At 28.4% G+C, this 20,349-nt stretch overlaps 1 protein-coding gene across 1 annotated transcript; it reads left to right on the plus strand.

Moving 5' to 3' along the window:
* Positions 1-330: 330 nt before the first annotated feature.
* LOC111631294 (mitochondrial import receptor subunit TOM20 homolog) lies at positions 331-19,214 on the plus strand. Its single transcript, XM_023375514.1, has 6 exons — positions 331-449; positions 602-724; positions 2,163-2,215; positions 4,605-4,686; positions 9,817-9,959; positions 19,103-19,214. The coding sequence occupies exons 1-6, from the start codon at positions 428-430 to the stop codon at positions 19,142-19,144; spliced, it is 465 nt and encodes a 154-aa protein (XP_023231282.1). The 5' UTR covers positions 331-427; the 3' UTR covers positions 19,145-19,214.
* The last annotated feature ends 1,135 nt before the right edge of the window (positions 19,215-20,349 follow it).

Genomic DNA, 20,349 nt, shown 5'->3' on the forward strand with positions numbered 1-20,349 from the left:
CAAAAGCCGCAGTCGCTAAGTCTCTAAGTTCAAAAAATGAATTGCCTCGCCTGCGAATGACTCGCTTTGATTTAGAGAAAATTAATGCAGATACACCGAACTTTTACTAATGAAATAAGTATATGTATATATACATTACAAACTTATGTATATGTATGTAATGTAATGAAATAAGTTTGTAATGTAATGTATATGTATATATACATTACATTACAAACTTATTTCATTCATGTATATGTATATATACATTACAAACTTATTTTATTAGTAAAAGTGCATAGTTGCAAAATAATTCATTTTTATTGTTTGGCTACAAACAGTTCAAATCCGCTACTTTTGGAGCACAGCCACGCTACTTTTTAACCTTCAGATCTGGCAACGCTGAAGGAGCGTTGAAATCTCGCCGCTTTTTGTTTTCAGTTCAGTCATGTTATCACTCGGTGTTCAAAGTGTGTGATTGAAATTTTTATTTTAATTAATTTTACTTGCATGATTAAAGTGTTCTTAAACATAAATTAATTAATAAATTAGTGACTAGTTTTACGCAGTTTTTCGTCATTTGAGTAATTATCGGTGTCATATTTAACTATTCTAATGTTAGGCTTATCGAGGAACACGATATATGCAGTTGCTGGAGTATGTGGAACTCTCTTTATTGGTTACTGCATCTATTTTGACCACAAGAGACGTAGCGATCCGCTCTTCAAACAGAAATTGAGAGAAAGTAAGTTATTTGAATAGAAAGAGTTAATTTAGAATAAAAAATTGGAATTTAATGTCTATTAAAAGTTACTTGTAGTCTGGACTACGTAAATTTCCCAACAATAACTACAAAACTGAAATACAAAATTTCTTCATATACCACAATTATAATGGTAAATTCAATAAAACAAAATTCTTTTGGCCAAGTACTACTGACTAACAATTCATTGAACCCGACACTGGATTGTTTGCGAAAATTTTCATATTACACTTTGTATAAAATGATAGAGGAATTTCAGAAATTTGGAACTCCTCAATATGTCTTGAATGGGTTGTCGGAGATGAAAAAAAAACAGTTTATTACATATCTGCAGACCTATCTCTATCTATCGACATCTAGTTTGTCAAATCCACTCTGAAATTTAGCAGAAGCTCAGCTAACAAAAATGTTAGTGTAATATAAACATTATATTAGATCCTATGATTAGATCCATCAGAAAATGTCTTCAGATTGTACTGGGGCTTTAGGAAAATTGATTTTAAAAATAAAAAGTTAAAAAATTTGTTTTATTTGCTTCTTATTGTATTTATAATTGTTGACGTCATATTAATGAGCTTTTTAAAATACAGGTGTATTCCAGGTTACGACCATTTCATGATAAAACAAATCGCAGATATGACTGTCATATGATTTTTACCCTAACATGATCCAACTTGGCTATCCCACTAATATGATTTTTGGCTGTTCCGAGTGTTACAGTCTGTTTGTTTTTTGCATCATGTGTCCAGGCATCCAGGTGAAGACCAAAAATGTCTGGGGTTTAAGAAAATTTGGAAAATTGTCAATAATTAATTATTTTTTAATGATATAGCTGATTTTATACCCAATGAATAGAAACTGTGATGATTTAATTAGCAAGCCATTTATAACATTCCACAGTAGGGGTAGGATAGTCTTGAGGATAGCCTTTATTTAAGGAACTGATTTTTTTAACAAAAACCAATTTAAACTCAGCTGTTCTATCTTTTAAGAAATCCTTGAACAAGTAGAAAATATTTTGTGTTACTTTGGTCTCTGATAAATTTTAAAATTGACAATCACCATGCATTGTCAAATGCCCCTCTGATATCTAGATATATTAAGATATATTAATCTTTTCTTTTCCTTGCTGTATAGTATCACACAATTTAATAAGGGCATCTTCTACAAAACACTGGGGCGTGAAACCATATTGGTCATTGCTCAAAAACTTTCCATGAGGTGAGGTGACCTCACCTCATGGAACTTTCTTTAAATATAAAAAAAAAATATATGGGAAATGGTAGTTCATGATACAATGACTATTTGATGGAATGTATTATTTACATAACCTAGGGTAGTCTGTATTTATAAAGCTAATGTCATTTAACTGTATTATGGATAATAATAGTTAAACATTATTATTATTTTTCTAATTTAGAAAGAGCTAAATCAAGACAGCAGAAAGAACAAAGAGGAAAAAGTACCAGTAAAGTATGTTGTATCTTATTTAATTTTAAACAAATTTTTGTATATATTTCTTAATATAATATAAATTTTTCAAACAATTTAAATCTATAATTATATTTTATGAATTGATGATATTTATTTTCTGTGCCTTAATAACTTTGTCAAGCATTTCTTATTGGTCAAATGTTTGTTTCTATGGCAACTGTATTTAAATTCAAATTTTTCTTAGAAAGATCTGTTAAACTTATAATAAATTTTTCAATTCACTTATATTCAAGAAAATAAATTACTTCTGATGCTGTAGCTCTGATTAAAATTGACTGATTTCATTTCTTCTTTTATCTTAATGTTCAATATAGAAGCTTATTAGAGAGGTTGCAACTGATGTTTTCAACACAAAAATGTGTACATTGGACGTTCAGCGCTGCCTTCCTGTAATCCTAGAAGTTTGACAATGGCGTTTGAAACGTCAGTGGAATCATGTTTGACATTCCAAACGCCATTGTCAAACTTCTAGGATTACAGGAAGATGGCTCTGAAAGTCCGATGTACACGTTTTCACATTGAAAACTTTGGCTGCAACCTCTCTATTAATTGAAAACTTTCTATTCCATGTTTCTGCTTAAGTGATTTCTTAATTTATTTGATTATGTTTTTCAAAGTTGTTATTGTATGTTTGTTAACTTGTGACACTACATGAACCATCAAATTTTAATAGATTTTTCTGAGAAAAATTATAATTTGTATGTGGTTTCAGTAGAAATGTGCTTTCTAACAATGAAAAGCATGCAATTCTAGTTTTTGTCATTATTGTTCAGTAAAGTCCATAAATTTTTTACAAAAACTTAATTAATAATGAACAAACAATTATTTTTTTATTATTTGATATATCTTAATGCAATGTATTGCATTTTGCAGTGTACTTTAGTTAATTTTAAACTGGGGTATAACATTGGAAGTAGTCAAATTTCTTAAATATAAGTGGAATAGAAACCCAAAAATTATTGTAAAACTATCTCAAACAATGCATTGACAAAATTCAGTTGAAAGTAATACATGATATTTTCCTCTTCAAGTTAACTTATGAATTTTGAGAGATGGTGTATGCCCAAATTTAGACATTGAAAAAATTGGGAAAGTTAGGATTACATTACTGAAATAAGGAAAAGATTGGGAGAATGAAACAAATTAATAAAAGATGACATAGTTTATGAAAAATCCTGTGATAAAATAAATTTTATAGTTCAATGTAGCTTACATAGTTTTAAGTAAAATTCATTTATTCACATCTCTTCCTGTCATTTTAGATTGGTTACCACTAAATACAGTTGAACCTATCAATCTCGAATCTCATGGGAATGAGAAAAAAAAAATTAGCAATGAAAGCTGCATTACTTTTCTGGCTGTCATAAGTTTTAAAAATCATGTATGTTAAAAAAAATTTTATCATTATATGAACTAGCCAGTTAAATATTCAGTTTAATCAGAATATGATTTACCAATTAGTTTGCTATCATGGTCATTAGAATTTTGAATTGCATTCATACTGACTAAAATCTTTAAATATTTTTATAAATGCTATTCATCTCTTCTTTCTTAACTTTACAAAATTAATTTATGAAAGGAATAATGATTTTCAAAATTTGAGAAATAAATTTATTTAAAATTCAGATCAGATATTTTTTATTTTAAATCAGTTTATAATTTTTACATATTACTTTTCAAATATCTCACTGAATACAATATTTTTAATAGAAAACTTATTTCCATCCATTTTTATGAATATTCTAATATTTTTAAAAGATTTCACTGTGGACAGAACTAATTCACAATGTGTGTTTACACATTGTCATATCTGCATAATAATAGCTTATTTAATCAATATTTTTCTCATATATAAATATGGTTTAAATATCATAATTGAGTAAAAGCTTTATATTCATTAAAGACATAAATGGGCATATCCAGGGATGCTTATGATGCTGCAGTGACTCTTGGTACCAAATTAATCAGTTTTGTTACTTAAAAATAAATATAATAATACCTACAGCATAATTTCGATTAGATAATATTAGATAACTTAAGTAATTCTAGGATAACTGTGTCACATTCTAGGAAAAAAAAAATAGAATAAGTGTCTTGGTTTTCCCAAATTTGCCTTGAGCAGCATCCATAATCTCAAAATTTGGAATAAGCTTCTGCTTATAAATTACATCCATTTATTTTTTTTATTGTTTTTGGAATTTTAATTGCTTCAAAAATTGAAGGGGAAATATACTGCCATCTATTTATTGATATAAATGGAGTTTATTTTTGATGTATTGTTCAAGTGTAAGTATATTCAATTTTCATTTATTTTATATAGTTGACGTGAAAACTGTATATTAGTTATTAATTATAAAATAAATTTTAGTTTCCAGATTTGAAAGATTATGAAGGTGTGCAAAAATTTTTTATACAAGAAATTCAAATGGGAGAAGAGCTACTTACACAAGGTATAAATTAATATTTTTAGAATAAATATTATAATCTGTATTTCAAAATTTTTTAAATATATCAAAGCATTAGAATTGGAAATTCTGGCAATATATTTATCATCTAACGTTTTCAGTAGTAGAAATTCATATGTTTGATACTAGAATATAGTCCAAATGGCATTTGTCATAAATGTGTGACAGTGAAATAGTATACTTGAATTAATATATTCTACTATGCTGATTTATTTAAAAATGATTAGATTATAAAAGCTATCTACCATACACAGTAAATAACTATCTGACTACTTAGTTATTAGCATTATTATAGCTTGATAGATAATCTGGTAGATCCAACAGATAGATAATTATTTTGAAATATCTATCTACTATTTATTTTTTTCACTGGATAGTAATTAACATTAAAATTAAAATTCCAATATTTTTCATTGTTTTTAAAGGGAATTTTTAAAATTTTGGCAACCAAGGAGCAGCCTATAAAGAAATGTTGGTTATCAAAAGCTGTACTCTGGAACAGTGAAAGTGAATGAATAGTGACTGACAGTCTGTTTGAAGACAGTCTGTTGAAAACAGAGTATCATTAATTTACTTTCAGTGTTCCAGAATACAATTTTTCAATGATTGACCTCTCTTTGTGGGCCATCAAAATTAAAACTTACTTGTAAAATTAATAAAAAAATATCCAATTAAAAACAAAAGTTTTTTAAAATTAGGACTGGTAATGCCATAGATGTCTTCTATCATCTTCCATCATTACCACATGGGAGACTATAGAGCTTTATATCTACTAGAAATAAGCACTGGTAAATGTAGATTTTCAGCTGCTCTGGTGACAAATCTTTGTAGAATAACTTCACTCAAAATTGAAGTTATTCTACAATGTTATTCTGTCTTAAAAAATTTGATTTTTTTGACCTGTACATATCCATTCCCAATCCAGTAGAGTAGTAGTCTGACAGCTTAACTGGTCAACTATCTGATGATCTTTTCCACTCATTAGACTTTTCATCTTGCATAATGCAACTATAAAGTAAAATTTATTTAAATTAAAATAAAACATAAGGTATAGGCCTATATTAAGTAAACAGGGAATGATATCAAAACATTAAAAAAACTGTAAAGTATAAAAATTAGGCAAATTTTATTAATGATGATAAATAATACAATACAAATATTTAATGGAAACAATTAAAACTCCCACTTTCCAATTACAACACTTATAATAGGCAGATAAAGAGGCATCATACAACTAATGCCATAGAATTACATAGTTAGTGGCACTTCACCTGGAAACTGTATATATATTTCTTGAATTTTGAGTTCCATTTTCAATGTTAAATTTGTAATTCATTTCCAGACTTCATGTATTACTGCTGGTTTAAAAAATTTTCAGGAAAATAAATGTACTGTGCAATAGTATAATCAGCAAATATAGTGCTGAAAAAGTCATTTTATTTAAGCCAAATGAAAAAATAAACAAAACAGTAATATAACTTATGACAGACCTTATGACTTTATGAATTAGTTTGTACAGTGATCTTTTATCATTCTGTCTGCTTAAACATCCAGTTTGCACAGGTGCCAACTCCAGAAATTTTAAAATAATTTTTTGAATTTATTAAATTACTTAATATGTCAAATTATTCATAATAATCTTACTTTTCCAAAAGTAAAAAACTTTAATTAAATTTATTTTTTACCAAAAATAAATTTTCAAGGATAAAATGTATAAAGCCATATAATTTGCAATTATTTTATGTAAAAATTGCATTAATTTGAAAAAAAAATTTGAATCCTGACACAAAATGTACATATATTTTTGTTTATCTTTAGCTTATTTAGGTTGCTATAGTTACAATCTGAAATGCTTATTTGAAGATGTAATCCTACAAATAATTTTTAATGATACAAAACAAATTATTGAAATGTGTTTTTAACCCTTGAAAATGGATTGTTAAAGATTTGAAAATGATTTCTTTATCAGAGTTTATTTTAAATAATAATTCAAAGTATAGTTGTTATATAGTTAAAAATCATACTTTTCATTTTCTGTTTTCATGTATAGTTAGTAGTAATAATTATGTTAAAGTATGTTAAAATTGTGTTAAGAATAATTAATAATATATTCTACTATGTATATTATATTATATTCATTTTTAGAAGAGACCATCAAATTTTACAGCATAAAAATTTTTATGATTTCTAGAATATAACACAACTAATAGCAATAATGTTTATAGCTGATTTTGGCAATTTTTGGTAAAGTTTTGTGATAGAAATGTTATTTACCAAAATTATGGAATTTTCATTAATATTCATTTTAATTTTATATAATTGTTGATTGATTAGTATTTTAATTATTTAAATTCTTTCTTCCGTGAGCACTAAGAGGGCTTCTTTTAGCAAGCCCATTGTGGATTCAGTCAGGCCGGGTGGTGAGGAATGTGGCACAACATATACAGACAAACCACCATCTGAAAAATTCTTAGACTATTTTGACCCATCTGGATTCAATCCCTGGTCTTCCAAAGTGCCACCTTGACTGCTGTCATCTGGCTATCATTGATTAATATTATGTATAATTTATATGAATTTTATCCATTCAGGTAAATTGCATAACATGATGGGAATCTTATTCAGCCTTTCTGTTACAGATGTCAATTATTATTTTTAAACAAAAACAATTTTTAATAAAAAAATAATGTGTTCAATGAATTCATAAATGATAAGGAACATTTCTACAATGACAAAATTGTTGAAACAATCAATCAAATATTGGTGCTTGACATGAATAGATAACACTGAAAAATTATATTGTAGAAAAATGTGTATAGTCTAAACATTATTGTATTAAACATTTATGTTTAATCCAATAATGAATATTACATATCTTTACAAAGGCAGTGTTTCCTCTGCAACAACTGTAACAAAATTCTCAAATTAATAAAATATCAACCACCTAAATACAGGTAACCCCCATATAACACGGTAGTTACGTTCCAAAAAATTGCCGTGTTATGCGAATCCGTGTTATACGAAACAAAGAACTAATACGAAAAGGAGGGTTAGGTTCCAAAAATTAAAAAACATGCTAGTATATTTTCATAATTAAGATAAATATCTTCATTAAAATTTTTTAAGTGATACATATTAATATAAATTAAACAATGTTTTCTTCGTCATCACTAAAAACACTATTAATTAACCGAGAGCGTTTTCTTTTTGGCAAGTTATCCTTATCCTCTGAGCATTTTTCTGCATTATCTTCAGATCCATGCTTTACCTTTTGCAAAATGTATGTAATTTTAGATTGCTTGCTTCTAGTTAAAAGGTCTTTATAAATTTCCTTATATGGTGCTAAGCACTTATGAAGAATAAAGCAAGTATGGAATAAGGGAAAAACATTCGGCAACATCAGAAGCAGAAGCGTCGCGATCTGGCAACATTGAAACAAGTTTCGAGAAGGACCACGTGTATCGACAGAAGGCGAGAAGAGAAAATTTACATACTTAAGTACTAATAGTTCACGAAAATTATTATTTTCGTGAACTATTATTACTTAAGTATGTAAAAATTTATTACATTTCCTGTTGTACGAGGGTTTTACCCAATTCTTGAACCATGTCAGAGTAAATCCGTGCTATAAAAGTACCATGTTATACGGGGGATGGTACCAATTCTCGAACCGTGTTAGAGTGAATCCGTGCTATAGAAGTGTTGTGTTATACAGGGGTTACCTGTACAGTCGACCCCCTATAACACTGTTGATTTTTCCGTTTTATATGAATTCCATGTTGTACGAGTCACTTAGATTTTACAAATACGTGAGCCGTTCACAGTCCAGCACACGTATTTGTAAAATCTAAGTGACTCATACAACATGGAATTCATATAAAACAGAAAAATCAACAGTGTTATACAGGGGTCGACTGTACAACGAAACTTCTTAAGTTTAAAATTCCAGCTAATGGTGTATGCATGTGTGAGATGACAGGCTCTGTTTTGTAACTTTTACAGGAAGTCTGTTTGTGCTGTTTTGCATTTTGTGTTCTTGATATATTTAAGTATTTCAATTTTGACTACTACCACGTCATTGAAGTTTAACCATCTTCTGGATTTCAGATATTTCCACTGCAGTGTTCTTATGTTGTTTGGTGTTAAGAATAGGGCTGTTTCCCATCAAAAATCATCTTTGTGTATGTCTTCTATTCCTTCAATGAGGTTCTCATTGTCTGGATGTATGTTTCTGGTTTGACATGGGAAGAAGGCAGGGTGTACATTGATCTTAGTTCAGTAGCTTTTAATAGATGTTCTGGTAGTGAAATATTCTAACAAATCAGTTCACTCTGGTTTGCCTGTTTCTATCCTGTCCTTGAAACCACATGAACTATTGAAGTTTTTTGTGGTATTTTCTTCTAAGTGTACTGGAGACCAATTCTGCCAGTAGTACAACCCATACATTGATTTCTTGTAGCAATTTTGGGGCCTATTTATATAGGCTAAGTTATCTTCCAAAGAAAACTAGCTCATCTGATAACAAGTAGCTTTGTCTTCTAGCAATGCATATTGCCTTTGTGAGACACATCAATCTAATTCTTGTTGATAATAAGGTGCACTTCACAGGGCGGTGAATGTTGTAGATAGAAGTTAGAAATAGATTCTTGAACTTGCATTGTTTTAAAAAGATGTGCAGTATATTCAAATGACCAGCTTTTTGTAAACTTTGACTGGCATATGTGTTAATAATCTAGGCATAGTAATAAAATTAGATAAAAATGTTTTAATTCAATTTTTGGTTTGAGTGCTGTTTTTTATGGAATTGTACAACAATACTTCAGAAAATATTAGAAAATTTTAACTACTTAAAAACTGTGCTTTAAACCACAGATACTATATAGATAAAAAAGAAATCACGAGTGTTAACATATCAACAATCAACACAATGACCACTACTTAACTATATTTAACTTATAAGTAAATTTAAATTGAAATTGTATGCTATATAAAATAATAATTTAAAATTAAATATGTTATATATGAAATATAAAATAAGTACATATAAATTATTATTGATAATTGTTAATACATATATAATTATATCAAATGTAATAAAAATTTTAATTATTTTAGGAGAAATTGAAAATGGTGTTGAACATCTTAGTAATGCTGTAGCAGTATGTGGACAACCCCAGCAATTGCTTCAAGTATTACAGCAAACTCTTCCTCCACAAGTGTTCCATATGCTAATACAAAGATTACCAGCAATTAGTCAAGTAAATATTAATTATAATACTAGTTCTTATAGTAACTAAGAACATACAAATGAATTGAATTTTTATAACTAATGAGAATTTCTTGCCTAATTAGTATCACATTAAGATGTGATAACCTAGACCTAATACAGATGTGAAGTGAGATATGATGTTTTAATAAAAATGGAGTAATAGCAATAATAAATGTTCTGAATAAGATTAATTTCTATATTTCTTTTAGACAATACTTTCAACTATCATATTACTTCATTTGAAACAATGGAAAATGAATCTTTGACTATAATTATGTAAATATTTTTAACCTAATTTTTTTAAAGTTTACAATTCATTTGTTGCTGGAATAATATTAAATTATACATATTTTAAATAAAACTAATAAGAAATTAAACACACAATTGATTTATAATGATTGTAACATAATTTCTTATTTTTTATGTAGTGTTAAAAAATTAACTAATATATTAATTATGCTAATTGATATTTTTCTTATATACTTGATAAAATAACTTATATTGGATTAGATAAAAGAAAATTCTCTAATCTCTTAAATTTTTATTATGCTCATATTGCTTTAATACTTGTTTGTTTTTTATTATTATTTTATTTAGTGTATTGTATAAGAAAAATATTATAAAAGAAAGCAAATTATAGATTTATCAATGATTCATTGGATACAGTACTGATATTCAATAAAAGCTGGCAAGGGCTGCTGTTTGACTTTCCTGGCACTCAAAGAGGAGATTAATGGGACCATTAAGAAGTCTGATAATTTTCAATTATACTATAATATAAATTTAAATAGCAAAAATCTAAGAATAATAATTTTGTTGAATTATGAGAAATTTCTCTATTTAAAAAAACTAAGATACATTACATAAAATTAAAATTGCATGTAGTGTCACCTGTTCTGAGATTTTATTACAAAATCAATTTTTATATTATTAATCGTTATGAAAGGCAAAGATTTAATTCTCAGGGTAGAGATGAGTTTTAAAAAATTGTTAATGCCAATAACAAGTAAAATTTCATTCTGACTCCAATTAAGATATGACATGTCAACCCCTCTATCTCTCCACCTTCTTGAACTACCATCAAAATTTAATAGTATCAATACCCTATTTACCATACTATGCCAAGTTTCAAAATTTTTGGTTTATCCAGTTTAGATATAATGCAAAATAAATGACAAACACAATTTTGTAAGATTTTTTCTTCTGCATAAATAATGAACCAGGATCAAAATTTGACCAATCACTATACTTTCCCTGTTATATTCTGTAACAGCCAGGAAAGTAAAAATGAGTTTATTATATTATATAAGTATAAAAGACCATAAAAATATCATGATTAATAAATAGGTTGTATAATTGAAATAGATAAACTAAAGCAAATAATTCCAAATAATCAGAAATTGGTGTAACATGTAATGGAAAGTAAAGTACGTGAGAAACAAAATTATTGTAATGATGAAAATCTGATGACTGTATTATTATTACTTTTTTTTAATATTATGAAAGAGATTATTCAAAGAATTTGGAAATTTGAATTTAAACTTCTTATGAAATATGGAGAATTTTATTTTGTAATGCATTATTTATTCTGAAGAAATTTTGAAACCAAAATGAACTAAATATATATTAAATTAGAGCCGCCGCAAACTAGCGCTTTGCGAGAGCAAAACGCAAGCAAACGTGTGCTAGCACAACTGATGATATCAAAGACTCCTCCCCTTTGTTCTTGCCCCACGGTTTTTCCTTTGCTAGCGTAGCGATACGAGAGTATGCTCACTGTTGACAGAATTCAACAGCTAGAGCAGTCACGCTAACAAGAGAGAGCGGCGAAGATGGATGACTACATGAACATGTCACATTTCAAAAAAGAAATAATAGAATTTTATCGATGTACTGTACGTAAATTACATGATTAATACATTCAGTATTGAAAAGAAAATAGTATAAACGTTGTATATAAATAGTAATATATAAATAGTTTTCAGCTAGTTAAACCTAGTTAGGCTTAACTAGTAAACATGTTTTTCTCATGCTGTTTCAAAGTTCGGAATGAAAACTGACTGATTACAAGTATAGATTATAATAAAATCTTTGTTCTATAGCCAATCCACATCTGTGGAATCGAAGTCATGCGGATTACATTACATGAGCAAATGTTGTGTAGTTTGCAGCTGCTTCTTGCCCGCGTAGCTTACCTAGCAAAAATGGCTCATAGCCTCATGGGAAAAAAGGTGGGGCTTGGGAGCGTGACCGAGCATATGCTAGCTCTCGCATCCTGTGGTTTACAGCGGCTCTTAGATAACAGTTAAGATTAACTCCATTAGGCATATTGATTACATCCATCAATATTATTTTATCCATATATTTTTTTCTGTTGAGTTATATACCTGTCTCATAGTAGCTGTTAAGAGACTAATGACCTAGCTTCTGATACTCTCTAATTTATACATTGTTTTTAATTATTTATAATGTTGATGGCATCAATATATTGTGTATTTATGAGCTAATCACAAAGAAGAAAATATAGAGAAACAAGATTTTATAGAAAATATTGCCTGTAAACTGATAAAACTTTAGATTCTGATATTGATATCCCAAATATTCCTTCTGAAATATGAAGAAGGGCAAAATTTTTATTGGGAAATGAAGAACTTCAAAACATTACTCATGAAAAACTACATTGTATTCTGGGTTGATGTAATGAATGTAGTAAAACTCAATAAATCATCAAGAAAAAGTTTGGAAAATGTTCTGCAATAAGCATTCAAATAGAGCTTGAAATAAATATTTATAATAAGGGTGAAATGATAACTGTAATAAATTTCTTTACTTTTCTATTTTTCTGTTTCTTTATTTTTGCTGACAATTACTGAATACATGTAAGAAACATGTATAAATTTTCAGTTAAATAAAAAGTTCTATTTTTTGAAATTTATGAATTTTGGTATAGATTACAATAGTAATCCACACACCTATTTTTCTAACAGTAAATTACTAGAATAAAATTTTCATATAATAATTTATATTCAGTTAAATTGAAATTTTTTGTTTAATATTTATCATAGCCAGACAAAGCCATTCCTAAAATAATTTAGTTCATAAATGTTTCTGTAATATGTTTAAAATTAATATAGTTTAACAATAGAATATGATAACATTTTCAGAATTATATAAATTTGAAATGAGTAATATAGAATTATACGAATCTAACTATTGCAGTCATATAAGATTTACCTATATACTGTTACCTGTTTAAGTACCATCACTTTATTAAACTGGATATTTTAGGAAATGTCACTTAGATCCTTGTGCTCTATATTATTCAAATGTTAGCTTAATGCTTTTAACAAAAATTTAAATTTGAATTATATATATATAATAATCTACTTAAGGACAAATTGACTATAGGTATATGTCAGTAATACCAATAATTAACCAGTATTTACAAAAAAAATCAAATTTTTAATCAAAAGTTAAAATAATAATCTGAGATCTTTTGAGTTGGTTCTTTTAGATCAGGAGTGTCCAGCCTGCGGGCCACATGCGGCCCAATAAACATGTAAACAAAACCAACAAATGTTTTAATTTTTTTATTATGTATTTATTTCAACGGCATAAACTCAAAAAAGAAGTTTCATAAAGTTGTAAACCTTTATTCATATTTTATTTTTGAGTGGAAAGGAAATATTTTCAAATACTTGGATATATGTGAATGAGGAAAGATTACTAAATAAAGCTGGAGTTGTGACTCAAAGGATTATAGACCCAAATTTGGGAAAAGGAGGAAAGGTGAGAAAGGACAAAAGATAAAAAGTAGTGAGAAAGATTAAATAGACTTTCTGTTATGCAAATATTGACCCTTAATTTTTCAACTATTCTCACTTCTTTATCTTTTGTCTTTTCTCTCCTTTCTCTGCATTTGGATCTATAATAGCGAGGTTGAGGCCAAAGTTTTAAACGTGAAAACGTGTATGTCGGACATTCAGCGCTGCTTTCCTGTAAGCCTAGAAGTTTAAAAATGGTGTTTGGAGAGTCGGTGGAATCATGCTCGACATTCCAAACATCATTGTCAAACTTCTAAGCTTACAGGAAAGCGGTACTGAACGCCCAACGTACATGTTTTCGCGTTTAAAACTTCAGCCTCAACCTCGCTAATCCTTTGAGTCACAACTCCAGCTTTATTTAGTATTTCTTCCAACGTTGCAAGATTTGGCTACATTTGCACGAAATGTGGCTACTTTCTTTTTTTTTTTTTTTTTTTTTTTTTTTTTTTTTTTTTTTTTTTTTTTTTTTTTTTTTTTTTTTTTTTTTTTTTTTTTTTTTTTTTTTTTTTTTTTTTTTTTTTTTTTTTTTTTTTTTTTTTTTTTTTTTTTTTTTTTTTTTTTTTTTTTTTTTTTTTTTTTTTTTTTTTTTTTTTTTTTTTTTTTTTTTTTTTTTTTTTTTTTTTTTTTTTTTTTTTTTTTTTTTTTTTTTTTTTTTTTTTTTTTTTTTTTTTTTTTTTTTTTTTTTTTTTTTTTTTTTTTTTTTTTTTTTTTTTTTTTTTTTTTTTTTTTTTTTTTTTTTTTTTTTTTTTTTTTTTTTTTTTTTTTTTTTTTTTTTTTTTTTTTTTTTTTTTTTTTTTTTTTTTTTTTTTTTTTTTTTTTTTTTTTTTTTTTTTTTTTTTTTTTTTTTTTTTTTTTTTTTTTTTTTTTTTTTTTTTTTTTTTTTTTTNTTTGTGATAAAGATTTAATACTTATTATTATAATCTAGACATGTTAATCCTTAAATATACTTGTATATTGGTCCACAAGTATATATAATATATACTTGTGGCCCAAAACTCCTTGACTTCTTCCAATGCGGCCCAGAGAAACAAAAAGGTTGGACACCCCTGTTTTAGATAAACCTCTTTCCACTAGTTATATCAGGGCACTTACACCACACTGGACAGGAGTTTGTTTGGAAGTTCATAGGACTTCCAAATGAATACAGTAACTTTTGAACTGCTCTTCAAATGAACTGTTTCTTTTTTCTGAACTGTTTTTTTTTTTTTTTTCTGTTGCTTGTGTTGATGCTAATGACATGATGACTTTTAGTTATAAAGTCACATTTTCACAGTATTGACAGAAGTTATTGCTAAGATATTGCAATAATTCAAATTCTTTCTCTTCTCTCTATCTCCTCACCCTCCTCCTTCCCTTCCCCTCTTCCCTTCTTCCACTGGCTAAACATTTTGTGTATGGCCATTGTATTTTGTTTTAAAAAATAATTTTAAATGAATGAATAAAATTATTATTATTATTATTTATTTTTATTTTTTTTTTTAGTTAAAATTCAATTATTGTAGCCTCTTCAGTTTTTTATAAGGTGCCATTTTTATTTAAGAATTGTAAAATTAAGTGTTATGTATTGAGAACACTTTGAGAATATATATGCTTTTGGAACAAATTTTGTTGATTCTTTATTAATCTGTAATTACAGTCAAATCCTATTTTATACATTTTTTAAGGGTATTGAAAAAAATATATAAGTGAGAAAAAAAACAAATAAGTGAAACTACTTTTGAATTGCTTTCATAGTGAATGTAGTTATCACAAAAGTACTGTATGGTTCAAATTTAACACTGTACAACTGAACTGAATTTGTATGTGTAATTCTTAACAAAATAATATATAAAGGGAAAGTAAGACATTGTGAAATTAACTCATATGCTTTTAAACAAGCTTGGTCAAGCTGCTCTGATAGCATGCTCCACAAAAGCAAATCAAATATTAATTTTATTTAATATAAACTTTATAAATTCTAGGAATCAAGTAGTTGTTGCGCATGCACGAATGGATTGAACAGAACATAACACTTAGGTAACAAAATTGAAGTCATTGCGCATGCACATGGAAATCTCACAGACGGACAGCTTCGCTCAACGGACAAAAGTCCTAACACAAGCACTTCACCACTATAGTGGAACATGCTAAAATTCATAAAGTTTCTCTCCTTTCTCCAAACTCTAGTCACATGAAAGACTGAAGTCATTCTAAAGATTAACTCATACTGTACTGATAGTGAATAATGAAAAAGCTGGAAAATGATTCTATTCAATTATCAAAATTGGTTCATGCTGCAGAATGTGGAAATTTAAAATTTTCAACATGTTGGAGTGGAAGAGCAATTTGCTAAATGGGAAATTTCATTGGAAATGGTGTCATATTTCTTGTAAATAATTGTGGAGTCATAAAATTCATACCACTTATTCAAATAAGTCAAACATTGTTGCTCCAAGTATTTTTCTGCATGTTCTTTAAAAGTATTTTGATCACTAACTGTCAACTTCTTCAGACATTGCATTGCTGACTGTAAAACTTATTGTTCTTTCAGTTAGTAATTTTGTTTTGCAATTCTGTCATAGTCATCTGTAGTTCAGTGCACGTAATATAGTCACTTTCCAGTTTTTTTATAGAAACATCAAAAATTTGCATTATGTTGTGAATAAAATGGCAGAAGCAGTTCTCATCTTTAAAGGCCCTCCAAATTATTGCTGTACAATTCATCATCACCTTCATTAAGAAAATATTCTCTCAATGCCAGCCAATTCAAAAGAATTCTTTCTAAAGCTGGAAGCAAAGAGAGCCATCGTATTGGCACATGGCAGAGAATAGGTTTGTACTCTAAATGAGCGAAATCAAAGAATTCTTTAAATTTCAGTTTGTTTGGCAAACGTGGAAAAGTCACTGCAAACTTTCAATACAAACGATTCCATATCAAACTGCAATGTTTTTAATGCATATTTGTCACAATTATGTAAAATGTGGCACTTACAATTCACCTTCAAAATATTTGGATTTTCAGTCTTAAGTTTTTGAAAAACTGAGTTATGATTTCTATAGTTAACTGAAGCATTACCATAGATAGTGAAGGTACCGATTCCCATGATGACCCATTTTCCTGTAAAACTTTACAGAGCTGTGTTTTGATCGCTTCACTAGTTTCAGCAGCGTTTTGATAAAAGTCAAATAATCCTTATTTCAAACCATCTTTAACTGAAAACCATTGCATCGTAACTGGAAACATTTTAAAATTTCCTTTGTTAGAAGAATCTGTGCCAACAGAAAAATATGTTGAATCATGCAATTCAGATAGCAGTATTTCTTGCGATAGTGGGGCTATGACATTTTCACAAATAGCTGTAGCTTTAGTTTGGCCACACACTATTTTCTTTGCAACCTCTTAGTCAGGAAATAATGTAGGAAACAACTTATTTGAACAATCTTTGTTTGAGTAGCTGTGATGATGTTTAATTCCATGATACACAGATGTAACTTCTGTGGCAGTTATTTGATCTTCATGTCATGAATGTTTTTTGCAAAGAAACTAGAAATTGATGCCACAGAATACTTGTTTTTGAAAAATAACTTACATTTTTTATATTTTGAATGCACAATCGGAGCTCTTTTACCTTCATATTTAACTGAAATATCGGTCCTGCATAATTTACATTCAGCAGTAAAATTGTCTTGTTTTCTAAGCCGTGTACTAAACAGAGGATCATTCAATCAGTTTTCATCAAAGCTTGTACTATATTTGATTTTTTTTTTTTTTTTCAGTGGTGTCATTTGCATTGAGCTTTCCGAATCCGACATTATGCTATTTATGCTGTATAAATACCAAAGCAACAACAACAATACTTGCATACCTACTTACAGCGTTTACAAATATAAGTAATTATGTATTAAATTAAAATAGTTTGTGTTTTCATCTTCTGTCTCAGTCTAGCCACCAATTATGCAAATAATGATGCATGGTGGGAGAAAGCCAGGTGCGGGCAAGTGATTGGACACGTGTTGACTTGACTGACATGAAAACAGTAGTAGCTAGCAGCTATAGTGACTTGGGCTCTGGCTCAGTAGCAGCATCTGTTGGTGCAGTGGCTGTATCGATGGAGAGCAGCTGCTGAGCCAGAGCCCAAGTCACTAGCTGCTATGTCATTTTGTATGTTTTGAATGTTGGGGGAAGTAGCAGATCCAATTTTTTTTCAGTGTGAACAGCATGAAATTCCAGGAGATTTTAATAGTGTTCCTGGAGTCAGGAGACTTTAAAACTAAGAGTTTTTTTCCAGGAGAGTTGTCAACCCTACAAATGACACATGCAGAAAATGTCACATCATTCCAGAAACTATACAACATATCACTTCTGGTTGCAAGCTCTTGGCACAGATTATTTACATAGACCTAATCAAGTAGCAAATATAATATACCAAGAGCTTGCAAAGAAACACAAATGTTTAGACATCCATGAACCATACTACAAATACATTCCACAGACAGTATTGGAAAACAACAAGCACAAAATGTACTATGACAAAGCCATAATCACAGATAAAACAATTTCCCACAACAGACCAGACATCACACTCATTGACAAACACAATAAAATCACATACTTTATAGACATATCTGTTCCAAATACACACAATGTACAAACACATACACTGAAAAAAATCAGCAAGAACACAGAATGCACCCAGGAAATAAGGCATCTGTGTAGGATGGATAGGGTGCTTATTGTATCTGTCATTCACTCCTCTATGTGTGTCATACCACACACACTACACAAAAGCCTGGGAACATTACAGTTGAATAGAAACACATACATCACACTACAGAAGGCCACCATATTGAATACATGTCATATTGTTATGAAAATTCCTGAATGCAGACACACTTTTTTAATTTTTGTTTTGTTTTGGTTACTATGCCTTGATTCTGGTCCGGCAGAGTTCACAGCCACTAGTGTTAATCGAGTTTAACTCACAAAACTCAACATGATAATATTATTCAAAGATAATAGTTTTAAAATATAAATGTATGATTATTTGTTTATTTTGATGGTTGTATATTTTTGATATACAACAGTAGTATTAATTTTTTTTACAGTTTATTAATATACAAAAAAAATTTTGCAATATTAATTGAACACAGTAATTTGTGTATTGTAAATTTAGCAAAAAATCAAATAATTTCTGATTTTGAAGATAATGTAAAAAATATTATATTTAAATGTGCACAGACAATTTAGATCTGTTGTTAAATGATATTGCTCAGAAATTTAATTCAATAAAATTTTATATACAAGTCATGTATTTTTTTTTACTTACAGCGTTTGAACAGTAATTCTTTGGTTGAAGATGATGTTGAATAGCCAGATTTCTTTACAGATACAAACATGTTATTATATGTAAAATTTTATGAATTTGCCATTGTCTTTATTATTAAAACAGTGTAGTATATTAAAATATTTGAAAATAACTAATTTCTGTCTAAATAAGATAAAATACTTTATATTACAATTAATGCATAAAAGTTTTTAAAAATATATATAATCATTATTAAAAGTACCTTTTTAAGATTAGTCATTATGAAAGAAATACTGTAAATTCTCATTAAAATAAATATTAATGATAAAATTCTCAATAATCATTTTTCTTTGTTGTCTTAGATATTATATTTATATATTAACATTTAAAAATTTTTACATATTATGGAGTTATATTTCTCTTCTTAGATAAGACTAAATTCTGTATTTTCTTGATTCTAAGATTTACTATGAATTGGAAATTTAATTTTAATATTTTTTTTTATGAAGGAAAATTTTTTAAAATAATTGAGTTAAATTTCATAAATGTTAAAAAAACAATAGAAATGTCACAAAATAGGTAATGTTCAATGACTTTATTTCCATCTCTTAGTGATCAATAGGATGACTATCATGTCAAAATACTGTATAATAAAATAAAATGGAGAAGACACTGAGGTCGGCGTTACGTGTACGTTTTCTTATCGCAAGACTTTCGACGAACTTATAGTTGTCATCATTCGCACGAAGCAAATATTCGCTTAGTGAATATTTGCTTTGTGTTCTTAACGGCTTTGACAAAACTTTCAACCTAAAATTTTATGCGTTCTATTCTACATCAGATTATTTCCGTTTAATTTTTCGGTAATTCTCTGTATTCACCTGATTGTGAGGTCAGCCGATTAGGGGTGAGGTGTTCGACAGCCGAGCGGTTCTTTCAGTCGTGTGGGCGCAAACTGACTGCCTGAGACAGGTTTACCATGTAACCGTTTATTAAACATAGAAATTTTCCTTACAGATTACTTGTTAGACGAGGTAGCACCCCAAAGCGCACGGATAAAGTTCGAAATAAAGTTCGTAAAAGTTGGTTTTCGTCACTAGTGGATGGACGCTGTCGGTGAAACACTCGGTGGGCCCCGGGGCGTTGATTACGGCTTTCGGCGGCTTCTCGCGGACGAACCGACGAATCTGTCGATTGCTAGGAGCACCCAGAGAACGATGCTTCCACGATGTTCCAAAATGTCCTTTTTTTTCTAAGATCTGGAGCACGA

Source organism: Centruroides sculpturatus, unplaced genomic scaffold (assembly GCF_000671375.1).
Source record: "Centruroides sculpturatus isolate CEXI.00-Female unplaced genomic scaffold, Cexi_2.0 scaffold443, whole genome shotgun sequence".
NCBI classification, from domain to species: Eukaryota; Metazoa; Arthropoda; class Arachnida; order Scorpiones; family Buthidae; genus Centruroides; species Centruroides sculpturatus.